The sequence below is a fragment of the Cavia porcellus genome, unplaced genomic scaffold, assembly GCF_034190915.1.
Source record: "Cavia porcellus strain 051 isolate PalLab524CR breed Dunkin Hartley unplaced genomic scaffold, mCavPor4.1 scaffold_24, whole genome shotgun sequence".
NCBI classification, from domain to species: domain Eukaryota; kingdom Metazoa; phylum Chordata; class Mammalia; order Rodentia; family Caviidae; genus Cavia; species Cavia porcellus.
The window spans coordinates 35571174-35585358 of record NW_026947507.1 but is presented as its reverse complement, the minus strand read 5'-3'; the positions used below and the strand labels follow the sequence as shown (position 1 = coordinate 35585358).

At 38.1% G+C, this 14185-nt stretch overlaps 1 protein-coding gene across 1 annotated transcript in view; it reads right to left on the bottom strand.

Moving 5' to 3' along the window:
- The window catches only part of Piwil2 (piwi like RNA-mediated gene silencing 2), a 76805-nt gene that overhangs the window by 41252 nt on the left and 21368 nt on the right, over window positions 1–14185 (bottom strand). Inside the window, exons 6-9 of the mRNA XM_003479354.2 lie at window positions 8607–8724; window positions 8054–8178; window positions 5552–5632; window positions 5108–5221 (exon numbers count right to left, since the gene is read on the bottom strand). Coding sequence (XP_003479402.1) covers window positions 5108–5221; window positions 5552–5632; window positions 8054–8178; window positions 8607–8724 — 438 coding nt within the window. The remainder of the gene's footprint in view (window positions 1–5107; window positions 5222–5551; window positions 5633–8053; window positions 8179–8606; window positions 8725–14185) is intronic.

The following is a 14185-nucleotide window of genomic DNA, read 5'->3' as shown; positions in this document are numbered from 1 at the left end:
TTCTTCTATCTCCATCGGTCTTAACATGTTGTATTTTATTGGATTTTATTATATGTGATAATATAAACAAAAACTTTTATAGACAAGGTGATTATATAGAAACCACTGTTCATTTTCTGTTAGTTGATTCTAAATACCCTGTAATACTGTCATTCTCTTGAATGGTTTTACATTGTCTTGATATGTTTGATGCTATAATATACGAAGTTATACTCAAAGATTTCAAGGAAAGAGACACTATGGTAACTACTTTCATGTTGGGATATCTTGTGGCGAAACACTATTTTGCTTAAATGGTTATGTTTTGACCTGTGCTGTTTTGTTATGCCCTCTTTTATCTCAATCTCCTTTTTTAATTATTTACTTTTTTATCTTTTTAATTAAGGGAAAAATAAATAAAAAATAGCAGGATATATTATAGTAACCCACTTTGATTTCCTATTAACTTGATTTGAAACCCTGTATTGCTCTCACCATCTTGTTTTGACTGATTTTACTCTATTCTGTTTTGCTTGATAGTACCAAGTTCGAAAGTATAGGCAACAACTGTGAAGACAATAATATTCATTATGATGCCCATTCTGGTTGACTATTATCTTCTTTTCAAGTCCTGTAATGTCTCCAATGTTTTGGTGTTATTGGTTTTGTTCTGTACTATTTTGTTCAATTTTATTATAACTGATGATATAGGCAATTCTTTTTAAGATAGCAAGAGACATTATGGTAACCATTGTTGATCACCTTGTATTTTGTTTTTACATTATGTATTATGTTCATCCTTTTGATTTGACTGACTCTGTTTTGTTACGTCACATTTGGTTTTACTCTCTTCAAAAAAAGTAATAAGAACTGTGGGAGAAATAAAACCCAAAATGTGTAATTGTCATTGTACAAAAGAGAGGAAACGAAAGTGCTCTAAAGGATATAACTGCATGTATATTTCAGTGTATAAGATAGATAACCATATTACTGAGTTTTGTTGGATCATTGAACAGAACTGTTTGCAGACTCACTGTTTGAACGTCCACTTTATATGCTTTAATTTTGTAACTTGAACAACTATTTCTAAGATGACAATGTGTAACCTATTAACTAGTGATTTCCTACTGTTATTTTTTTTCTGAAATTCTGTATAACTTGTACCCTTTTTCTGTTTTTTTCTCCTTAAATAAAATTTTTTAAAAATGTATATGCAAGCAAAAGTATGTCCAATTCTGAAACTCAAATTAAAACAACAAAGCTAAAGCTTTTGACATTGGTTAGCAAAGATCAAAGACTGATATCAAGCGAGTTATGATACAGGAAATACTACATTTTAATATGTGGGAGGAGAGAATGAGCAAACTGTCTAGGTACCTTGGAGATCCATTTCAAAAGTATCTATTAAAAATGTATAAGCCAGGTGTGGTGGTGCAGGCCTGTAATCCCAGCACTCAGGAGGCTGAGGCAGGAGGACTGCTGCAAGATGAAGGCCATCTTGGGCTATTTTTGTGAACTCAAGGCCAGCCTGAACTACATAGCAAGACCTTGTTTCAAAAAATTAAAAAATGCATATAATTTATAAAAAATAAAGAAAAGAAAAAGATTACATGGGAGCCAGGATGTAACACAATGTTGCCCAAATAACAAAGGCCCTGCGTTTGATTCCAGCACAACAAAAAATATGTATTACATACATTGATACATGTATCACACATTATCTCATTTATATTTACTTATGTATTTATAGGCTTCTTATCTCAGAGTGGGTCAGGAATTCCACTGTAGGCTAGCTGAGTGTCTCTATTTGGGTTCTCTCAAGACAGTAGGAAAGGTTTTTGCCCTGGCTACAGTGTGTTAGGGCTTGGCTGAAGCAAGCTGTGCCTCCAACATTCTGGTGGGCCACTTTCCAGGGCTAATCCACAACATGGCAGCTGGCTGCCCCCAGGGCAAGTGACACAAGGACAGAGAGATCACTCTCCAGATAGAGACACAATCTTTTCATCATCTGCCCTTGGAACTGACATTTATCAGTCTATCATCTTCTGTTCTTTCAGACATGCCAGCTCATGTCTGAGCTGAGGCTGAGACATTAGGATTTCTCATGAGACATGAGGAAGCTGAGGCAGTAGGATTTCTGTAAGTCTGAGGCCATTCTACACTACATAGTGAATTCAAGGCCAACCTGAACTACACAGCAAGACCCTATCTCAAAAAACAACAGCAGCAAAAAAGTTGAGGCAGGTCAGGGAGTTCACCCCATTCTCAGGAAGAGGACTATTCAAAGGTCAGGCAGTATAAATAATGGGAAATGATTTTTTCCTTGACCAAACTCTTTTGAATTCTCTTACCAAACAAGCTCTAACTTTTGGGCCTCCATTTCATCACCTCATTATCCAGTTTTAGCTAGAATCCTAAATTGGTTTAGCCAGAATCCTTACCCTTCCTATCTGATCATCTTCCATATCTGATCAAAATCCTCACCATCTGCAAGGTAATATGGGGTTCCCAGACTCACCTGTAACAAAATCCCTTAGATCTATTTATCCAGAATCTCCCAACTCCTATTTCCTGTTAAAATTTTCCATCTACTGACCACTACAAGGACCTGGGTTCAACCCCAGCATTCCAAAGTAAATAAAAACCCCAAATAGAACAGTGTAACAGTGTTGGGGCTGGGGGTTTAGCTCAGCGGCATAAGCGCCTGCCTTGAACGCAGGCAGTCATGAGTTCGATCCCTGGTACTGATAAAAAGGAAAAAGACAAAACAAAAAACAAACAAACAAAAAAAACGTGTAACAGTGTCTAATCTGTATTATGACCAGCTATTACCAAACCTCTCCAAAATTCATGCTCCTTGGTTATAAATTCCCACTCTTCTTGTATTCAGAGTTGAATCCAGTTTCTCTACTCTACTGCAATGGTCCCTGAACAAAGTCTGCCTTAACGCTTTTTAACAAATATAATTTTTTTCTATAACAGAAACTACAACTAGATATGTTATAGTAAAACTTCTAAGATGAAAATTTTTTAAAAATTTAAAAGACAGTAGTAACACTGGCAGTTGACTTGTTAAAAGAAATAATGTAAACTGGAAGATAATGTTTTTGTTTGTTGGTTGGTTGGTACCGGGAATCAAACTCACAACTTTGCACTTGCCAGGCAGGCACTGTGCCTCTCAGCCATAGCCCTGGCTCAATTAGAAAATAATGGAATAGTTTCAAAGTGCTCAAAGAAAATATCTTTCCAGCAGGCTGAGACATGAGGACTGCAGGTTCAAGCCCAGCTTGGTTAATTTAGCTAGACCCCCATCTCAAAATAAAAAAATAAAACAAAGCCAGGATTTAGCTCAGTGGCATAAGCGCCTGTCTGCCAAGGGCAAGGTTGTGAGTTCAATCCCTGGTACAAAATAAATAAATAATAGCATGAACAAATTTTATATGGAAAAGCAGATAATATAATTGTTTGTTTTTGGTTATTTGATTCTGAATGCCCTGTAACACTTTCATTCTCTTGAATGGTTTTATAGTATTTTGTTATGTTTGATACTATTGTATGTGAAGGTACTCTCAACTATTTCAAAAAAAGAGACACCATGGTAGCGTAGCTACTATTAATATCTTGTGGTGAAGTTCTGTGTGGCTTACATTGCTTTGTTCTGATCTGTTCTGTTCTGTCCTCTTTTGTCTTAATGTCTTTAAAATTAAAAAAAGTTAAAAATAAATAAATAAAGATGGAGTGTACCTCAGTGCAAGGTCCTGGGTTCAATCTCTAGGACTGAAAACAAAATGCAAGGTGAAGGCCATTTTCAAATAAAATCTGAAAGAATTTGTCACCCACAGATTCTACAGTAAATGGCATACTGCAAGAAGTTCTTTCAGACATAAAGAAATATCCCAGGTAGAGACCTTCTTTCAGACATTAAGAAATATCCCAGGTAGAAACCTAATATATACACAAAGGAATATAGAAAAAATCACATTTGAAAATATTTGAATTATGAGAACTAAAGCTTCCAGAGGTTCAAGAAAGGTGAGAGAAGACACACGAAGACTCTAGATCAGAAATCAAAATGCCTTTAGATTTTCCAATAGCAAATCTAAAAGTAAAGACACAGGAAAGTTAAGCTGCCCCAATTCTGAGGGAAAAGTATCTCCAACCTAGAACTTTACACCCAATCTAAGGTATGCTGAAGACATTTTCAAACACATAATTTTCAAAATAATTTCTTCCCATGCCCCTTCCTCAGAAAAATGCTGAAGCATGCAGTGCACAAAGCAAGGGAGCAACAGTGGAACAACGGGCCTAGCATCTGAGGGGAATGGAAGGGGGGTCCAACAAGCCATAGGGCAGCCAGCAGCTAAAATGACACTGAGTACTGTGGGTTTCCCCACATAGCATTAAATGAGTTACTGAGAACATCACAGTGACGTAAGACATTTAACCTTATTTGGTAAACCTTAGCTGGCTCATTACCTGTTAAGAGGTATGCAAACTATATCCTGGCAAGGAAGGGAAAAGCTGTCATGCAACTAAAGATGGAAATACCTGGTCTTTTGCCATTCTCAGGGGGCTATAAGTACACAAAAGACACAGGGGACAGGAGTGGCCATACTAATTGCAGGGGTCCCCAGCAGCCATGAACATGCTTTGTGGTCTAGTGCCCAGGCACTGCTGCTATGTAAGAATCAGGGCACCCCACAGCCCATATGTGACATAATGGGGGATGCCTGACACAGGACTTCTATCTTGAACAACTTGAGTTCAAAGCTAGATCTAATTTGATTTAGACCACCCAGGAAATATGCTTCCACAGAGTATAACAGATGTTTGTTTGGGTTCCCATCTCAGTAGGACCTAGGGACAAAAAACAAAATAAAACAAAACAAAAAAACACCATTTGGTTCTCTCAGTCCAATCTACAATTAAAAATACAGACAGCTGGGAATGTAGTTCAGTAGTAGAGTGCCGCTTACTTAGTATACGCAAGGCCCTGGGTTCAATTGTCAGCATGGCCAAAGAACAAAACACCAAAGAGAACAGTGCCTACCTTGTATTACGACCAGCTACTACTGAACTTTTCAGGAAATCGCAAGCCTGTTAAAGGTAGATCCCACAACTCACTCACATGAAATCCAGCACTGAATCATTCCGAATGATCTTATGGGAGACATCAGCTAGCAGAAAAAGACCTCCATCTGTCCTCCGGATGCTAGCTGCATAGCCAGGCCAGATCTGCAACCTGAAGAGAGAGGTATTATTTATCCTAGGTTCTAAAGGAACACTCACTTCCATTACCTGACCTGAAACGATTCTTAAAGAGTTGATACTGTCCTTCCCTGCTGACCATGAAGAAGCCCCAGGATACAAACTAAATTAAGCCAGTACTGCTTCAAGTTTACTAAAAATTTAAACTACAATAAATTTAACTAATAAACTATATTCACTGCCAAAAAAAAAACTACTGAAATTTTTGAGCATAAGTATAAGCAGTATAAGTATAAGCAGTAACAATGAGAAAATGTTTTTTCAGAGCATTCAAAATTTAAGAAGGTAAAAAAAAAATACCAACCTGTGTTGTTGTAATACCATAGCACTTGTAGGGTCATAGAAGTTTCTCCCCACAGGCTTCATATCTAAAAGTTTCATTACCCTGAAATAAAGAGCAGGGATGACAGTTATTTTTGTTTGTTTTTTGTTTTGTTTGTTTCATTGAAATTGCCAGGATCGAATCCCGGGCTTTGCATGGCTAGACAGACATGCTACCAAGGAGTACATCCATAGTCCTAAAATGGAGTATGTGTGCGTGTGTGTGCGTGTGCGTGTGCGTGTGTGTGTGTGTGTGTGTGTGTGTTGCTGGGGCTTTTGTAGGACCCAGGGCTTTTGTACCAACCTACCTCCTGAGCCTTTTTTTTTAAATTTTGAATTTTAAAATAAGGTCCCATTATATTATCAAGGCTCAAATTTGCAATCCTCCTGCCCCAGGCTCGCCAAATGCTGGGATTATAGGTGTGTGCTTTAGAACTGAATTTCTAATGGAAGAATAATAAATAGAATTAAGCTTCATTACTCTTGATTTCCTTTGGAAGCCTAAAGGGTCAGAAATACTTGTATCCTTTGACGTAGAGCTTTTATGTTAAGAACAATCTTACTAAAAGAAAAAAATTATTGGCTGGGCATGGTGGCACATGCCAGAGATCCCAGCACTCTGCAGGCGGAGGCAGGAGGACTGTCACAAGTTCAAAGGCCAGCTTGGGGTACATAGTGAGTTGAGAACCAAGCCTGAACTACAGAGCAAGACCCTATCTCGAGAAACAAAAAAATCAAAGCATTTATCTTGGAATATTGTAGCTGGCATCTCAAAATGGAGCTTTAAAAGCTATATTTTCTTCTTTTTAGTGATAACTACTCCAAACCTCCTCCAGCTGAACACATAACCAAAACTCCTCCTCTCATCAGAGGCTGAAGCTCAGATTCCATTCCACAAGAAAAGGGAGGCCAGAGAGGGAGGCTCATGCCTATAAACCCAACAATCAGGAGGCTGAGGCAGGAGGATAGCCTGGGGTTTAAGGGCTACACAGGAAGTTCAAGACCAGCTCTAACTACATAGTGACCCCCCCAAAAAAGAAAATAAGAAACAAGAAAGGGGCAAATGAGCTAACGATGGCTAAAAGTGAAGAAGCAAGTGTAGAGATGTACATTAGCTCTCTGTGTTCTCTAGCAAATGTAGAGATGTGCATTAGCTCTCTGTGTTCTCCTTCCTTGTGTTCTTTTCTCTAAAAGCTCCTTATCCACTCCACTATACATGACAAGATAGTGATATGAAGCAAAAAGGCCCCTCTGTCTCCCTGAGTTAGCTTTAAATATATCCCTTTTCCTTGTTTTTACCAAAATAAATGGCCTCCTTTGATTTGGTCTGCAGCAAGTAAGTGAACCTGAGCGATGAACCTGAATGGCTGGTAACAGTTTGAATAACGGACTGCAGCCTTTCCTACTTATTAGCTAATGAAATGGTGAAATATTTCCCAGGCTCAATTTATATTTTTTACCACTAACCTAATAGAACACAAGAAAGCCAGTTTCCATGCTTGTGAATAACAGTCTGGAAAAATTAATTCTGTTTTTTCCTGGCAGTTCAGTTTACTAGGTTCTGTTTTACTGCTTAGAAGGTAGTTTGAGAATAACAACTATAAGAAAATTAGGGATACTCAAAAGAAACTAAACAATTATGAGCTGCCTATAATTCAAAAGCTTTAGGGACAGGAAAATCTCTTCCAATATTTATGCACACTACCTCTCTGAGTAATCCCCTCACTAACAATATAATACATAGTATAAACATCTGCTTTGAAACTGTCTGAACTAATTCAGAGGAATCCATTCTGCCACCCAGCTATCTCCAAAGCCAATTTCATATACTTGAATCTGATTTATCACTTGTGAGATAATTTTTTATTGTTTTTTGAGATGGAGTTTCATTAGTAGTTTAGGCTGATCTTGAACTCAGTAAGGTATCCCAGGTTGCCTTTAAACTTGCAGGAATCCTCCTGCCTCAGCCTTCTGAATGCTGGGGTTACAGGTGTGCATCACCATGCCCAGCTTTTGTGAGATAATTTTTAAGGTGCATTGAGATTATTTATTTATTTATTTATTTATGTACCAGGGATTGAACTCTCAACCTCGTGCTTGCCAGAGGCAGACACTTGTGCTGCTGAGCTAAATCCCTTGCCCATTCATTTATTTATTAAATGCATCCTCATTCACCTATAGATGTATCTATTGTATATAATGTCACCCAGCATTCAGAAGGCTGAGGCAGGAGGATTCCTGCAAGTTTAAAGGCAACCTGGGATACCTTATTGAGTTCAAGATCAGCCTAAACTACTAATGAAAGCAATATAAATTGAGCCTGGGAAATATTTTACCATTTCATTAGCTAATAAGTAGGAAAGGCTACAGTCCGTTATTCAAACTGTTACCAGTCATTCAAGTTCATCGCTCAGGTTCACTTACTTGCTGCAGACCAAATACAAAACTGAAGTTAAAATGAAGAAAGACTACAAATGTTTCTCACCGTCGGAAAACAACGTTGTAGAAAGGAATGCACAAGTCAGAACAAGGTTCCAGGATTTTTGTCAACTGAATCTTAATGCTGATCTCAGCATCATCAGTTTTCCTTTGACTTTTTAACTCAGGAACCTAACAAATAAACACAAGTAAATAGAAATGACAAAGCAATTAAGTCATAGTCTAATCTGTGTTCTAGAAAACACCAGAATATCTCAACATGCATTTTCTACTTTTCCTTCACTTTGCTGCCCACTCTGGCAAAATCACAGCATGACAACAAGGATAAAAGAAATTTGGTAAAAGAAACTCAATGAAGTTTGAAATTGAAATCTTAAGCCATTCTTTCATCACTGAAGTCAAAGGCTTTCAACCACTCTGTTGAAGGTCCTTCTTGAAGGTCCTTCAGAAGAATTTCTGTTAGGTTCTGCAAAAATCTCCCTTCCTTCTAAGAAAAAAAAGACACAACTGAAATGTTCAGGATGTTACGGTTTTCTACCACTCAAAACACCACAGCACTCTGAGATTTCACCCAAAATACAATTCCAATTGGGTCTTACCTGTTGAAGCTTAATAGGCAGGTAGAGAATAGATCCATCAAAAGCAGTGACATTTCCAGTGACAGCCTGATGGTCCTTTAACATGCCAAACCTCATGCTTTTGCATTCTACATTGGGGCTAGAAAATAATAAAGGGAATTTTACTTCAATTCGGTTCAAAGAGCAATCTTTTTTTTTTCAAAGTTAGTGAGGATTTACATTTATTGAAAGTGGAGAAGAAATACACTCTGCAAAGAGCTAGCCAGGAGCAGACTCACAAAAAATTTATTTTCCTTTAAAAAATTTTTATTGTATGTAAAGAAGTAAAACAAAATTTTGTAACAAAATAGTAAGAGAATAACAATAGCTAGTTCAATACATGTTGTTATTTTTAAAGTACTTGCTCAGGGTACAAGATACGGGCATAAAATTTTTCCAGTCAGTGTTAGTACAAACCTTCTTTTTCTTTTTTTTAACTTTTTATCGACCGCCTACTTGCAAGGCAGGTGCTCATGCCACTGAGCTAAATCCCCAGACCCAAACCTTCTTTTTCAATGAACTAAGAGATACCAATAGTATAACTGACTTGCATTTCCCCCTTTTCCTATCCCCCTTTACTTATCCTAGTTTCTTTTTCCTTTTGAACAATTTTTCCCATTTCACAATAGCTATTGTCCATTTTATATCTTATTTATTCTCTGAATTTCTCACAGCAGGGAGACAATATGTTTACACATGTGAGTCTGATTTATTTTACTAATTAGTATGGTCTCAAGTTGCATCCATTTACCTATAAAAGTCTCAATTTTATCCTCCTTTTTGGCTGAATAGTACTCCACTGTATAAAAATACCATATCTTTTTTATTTATTTTTTGGCTGATGAGCATTGGGTTTTTTCCAAGATTTAGCTATTACAAATTGTGCTGCTATAAACATGGGTCCATATATATATATATATATATATATATATCACGTGGTATGTTCTTAATTCTGAGAAGATACCCAGAAGGGGAACAGCTGGGTGGAATGGGACCTCTAATCCTAGTTTTTTGAGGAACCTCCACACTGACTTCCACACTGGTTGTACCAGTCCCACTAACAGTGCAGAAAGGTTCCTTTTCCCCCAGAGTCCCTCCAGCATTTGTTATTGCTTGTTTTCTTAATAACAGCCATTCTTTCTGGAATATGATGGAATCTCAGTGTTGTTTTAATTTGCATCAGTGATGCAAATGACCAGTGATGCTGAACATTATTTAATGTATTTATTTGCTGTTTGTATTTCTTCATCTGAGAAGTGTTTATTCAAACCAGATGCCCATTTTTTGACTGGGTCTTTGAATTTGGGGGGCTTTTATTTTTAGCTTGTTATATATTCTAGCTAGAAGTCCTCTGTAAGGACAATTGGCTAGAATTTTTTTCCCACTCTGTGGGTTGACTTAACTTGAATTGTGCGATCAGTAAGTGTAGAGAAGTAGTCATTCGTAACTGTGCTCCACCTAGTGGTCATAATAAAAATTAGTTTACTAAAAGTACAATGTGAGTTCAAGGATACCTGCTCATAGACAAACATCAAGAAACATGTTTCTTGATGCAAAGAAAAGGAAAATTAACCCTTAATTTAACACCTAAGGACAATCGCCTTAACATGTCAGTGTATATTCTTCCAGACTTAAGATCTATCTGAAAACATTTTATGTAAGGGTACAGATAGTATTTTAGGCTTTGCAGGTCACACAGTTGTGCAATTTTGTTGCTGTTATACAAAATCAGCAACAGACAACATGTAAACTAATGAGTGCAGCTATGTGCCAATAAAACTTTGTTACAAAAACAGGCTATGGGCCATGTTTGACCTTTGGACCAACAACGGTTTGCCAATTCCTGCTTTAGTCTTCAGAAATACACATTTTAAAATTTGCTTTATTACCACGAACCAAACTCAGGCCCTTGCACTCCCCAGGCAAGTCCTTATGCCATTGAGCTATATATCTCCAGCACACACTTTTAAAGTATTTTTTTAAAAACAGGAATTTAGTCAGCCATCCTATAATCCAAGTACTCTTCGAGGCTGATGCTGGGGGAACTGCAAGCTTGAGCCCAACACAGGCCACTTGGTAACTGTTGTAGTCGGGGTTTGCAAGGAAAACAATTTATTAACAGGAGACATAATTTATAGGTTTATAATAGTCTCCCAAAGAGTCAAACACAAAAAGTGCAGGAAATTTGTCCATACACTAAAGACCCCAAAGAATCCAGCTGAGGGCCCGGATGCCATGGCAACATCCTGTAGGAGTCTAACCAAAGACCTAAAGCCCGTGACAAAGTCTCAGGCAAGTCTGTTTCATGGATCTCTGCTGGAAGGTCAAAAGGTCAGTGGTGGAAGCCAGAAAATTTGTGACAACGTGGTGAAGGTGTGCCAGTAGGTTGAGGGCTCTCTCTTGAAAAGTACCATAGCCATTCTCAGTGATAGCAAGGTCCCAAGCTCCTGTAACAATGAGAACAAGTGAGTTCCTATCAGGAAGGAAGCTCGACAAGCTCCTCCAGGAAAGCTAACAGTAACAAGAGCACCATAACACTACTTCTTCCCCCTGTAGTTCTCTTTTTCATATTGGCAATAATCCTCAGGTGGGCCATCCACACCCAGCACTATGCTGATTCAGTTCAGCTGGTTGTTAAATTGACTACCAGTTGTCAATTTAACAATTAAACAGACTACCAGTTGTAAAATCATCACAGTAATTTAGCAAAACTGTCTCAAAAATAAAAACTTCAAAGGGCTGGGGATGCTCTCTTTGCTTCCGGATACTGCACCATGAGCTGCTTCTCTTGCTGCACTGCCTGCCTTGGAACCACCTGACTACGAACTGAAAACTCTATGAATTGTGAGCCAAAGTAAACCTCTCCTCTTTAACAAGAGGGGAGGAGAGCTGGTGATGTAGTTTGGTACGATGGCCCTGGGTTCAATCCCCAGTACTGGGAGGTGGGAGCAGGGGAAAAAATTTTAAACTGGATTTTACTCTAACCACTTTCACTCATGACAATTTTGACTTTTTATTGATTCAGTGCTACAAATGCCATAGCTCAGGAAAACTCCAGAGGGGGTAAGAAGCAGGAAGGTGGGAACTAGAAATAAAAAGAAAACCTCTAGCAACTTCTTTATACAAGGACTGTCCTGTTACATCACAGTAACACACAAATTTCTATAATGGCAAAATTTGAACAAATCCAAAGATAAAAAGAATCAAGTATTGTTCAAGAGCACGAAGACAAAAAAAATCAAGTGATAATCCAACAGAATTCATAAAATCAAACACATGCAAAAATCACATTTAAAAGAATTCACAAAAAAGTTTAGTGCACCCTGACTAAACATTACAGAGACTATCTCTTTTGCAGTGAAGGTGTTTGGCCCCTTTGTCAAAGATGGCTGAGTGTGTCTGAGTTGTTTCTGCATCTTCTAATCTGTTCCACTGATCCTCAGGTTTGTTTCTCTGTTTATTTCATTTTATTTATTTATTTATTTTGAGACAGAGTCTCCCTATGCAGTTCAGGCTGACCTTAAACTATGTAGCCCTCGAACTTGGAGTGATCCTCCTGCCTCACCCTCCTGTCTACTAGGATTAATGAGTGTGCCACTCAAGTCTATTTTTTCCCTGGGTACCATGCTGTGTTTATAAAACACAGTAGCTTTTCAGTATAGTTTCAAGTCAGAGCTCCTGCCTTGCCTTTGTTGCCAAGAATTGCCTTTGATATTCTAGGGTCTCCTCTGGTTCCAAAAGAATTTTAGGATTGTTTTCTCTAATTCTGTTCAGACAACTAAATGCAGATATCTTGTACTCTGGACTGACAGATTTGAGAATGGCAATATGCAATGTATGTACCATTGTTGTCCCCTCATTGTTGTGTTTTGAAACAATATGCAATGTATTAAGCATTATTGTGCTCCTATTATCTTATTTAGAAATTTTTCTCTTTAAAATAAAAATTTTTTTAAAAACCAAATCAGATACTGATGATCGCTTGGATTTCTGCAGGATCTGTTCTGATTTCATCCTTTTCATTCCTATGGCATGATTTGCATCTTTTCTTTCCTTTTTTTTTTTTTTGATAAGGTTGGCTAAAGGTTTGTCAATTTTATTTAATCTTTCAAAGAACCAATTCTTCTATTTATTGATTCTTTGTATTGTTATTTTAGGCTCCAATGCATTAATTTCTACTCTGATCTTTATAATTTTCTCCCTTGATGAGAACTGGGCTTGACTTGCTCTTCCTTCTAGACACCTGAGGTTCAACATTACATTATATGAACTCTGTTTTGCTAATATGGGAATTCACTGCTATAAATTTACACTGTTGAACTGCTTTCGTTGTGTCCCATAAGTTCCAATATGTTGTATGGGCATTATTGTTTAGCTGTAGAAACTGTCTAATTTCTTTTTTAATTTCACCTGTTTAGGACATACAGGTGGTGCACTCAGTACTCAGGAGGTTGAGGCAGGAGGAATATGCTGTGAGTTGAAGCCTGCGTTATATAAGAGAGTTCAAGGCCAGCAAGAACTACACAGTTGAGACACTGGTCTCAACCCCTCTCCAAAAAACAAAACAAAAACATGTTCTGGAGGTTTCTGCTGGGAAGACGGATTGCATTGCCTTTTGGAGTCCAGACAATGTGTTATGGCTTAGCAGAAAGCTTGTCTATTGTAGGGAGCCGCTGAAGCTGGAGATTGATCACATGTGTGGGGTTAAAGCAAGCAAGCCCAGAAAAAAGACAGAGACCAAAACAAGCTATGTAAACAAGTTGTTTCAGCACCAAGAATACAAGGGGCTCAGGCCTGCCAGGCAAACAAGTTGCTAGGCAGTGGGTCTGAAATTGATATTCCTCTTTGGAGGGTGTAAATAAACATGCCGCATTGGTTCAGCAGTTCCTTTCCTCTCATCAGGAGGGTAAGGGCTCCATCTGACCCCAGCTTTGTCTTTTCTTTATTTTTCTCATCCTCTGGTGGTCCTTAACTGTAAGAACCTCAGGAGCTCCATGGGTCGCGGCATATGTGCCAGAACACAGACCAGGTAAGAGACTGAAGGTGAGGGGTCACTTGTCATGTACATGCAACTAGGGGGAGACGTGCATTGGTGTAGGTCAATAGTCATCACTGGAGTGTACTGATAGCGGCTTCATCAGGTGTAAAGAGTGGGGTATTGAAACTCCCTTATTCTCTAGGGCCAATTATAAATGGGCCTGAGAGAAACCCCTTCCCCTGAAAAGAAAAGACGTACATTGATTATATCAGCTGTCTAACTATAGGACAAACATCCAAAAGAATCACAAATGTGTAAAAAACTGTTTGTTGTATGCTTGATTCCAGTGTTTACATTCCTTCTGTGGATCTGGATTAGACAGGGCCTTAATAATTTTAAGCTTCTTGAGATAATTACAAAGGAATTGGCTCCAGGCACTGTTTCAGAATCAGGTCCTGAGCAGGAAAAAGATGGCATAACTGCCACCCTGATAAATTTAAACTGAGCCATTAACTGTCCAGCAAAACCTTGAAACTACCTGACCAAAGCATAGATGACAGTATCATTGGGACACTAGATGTAA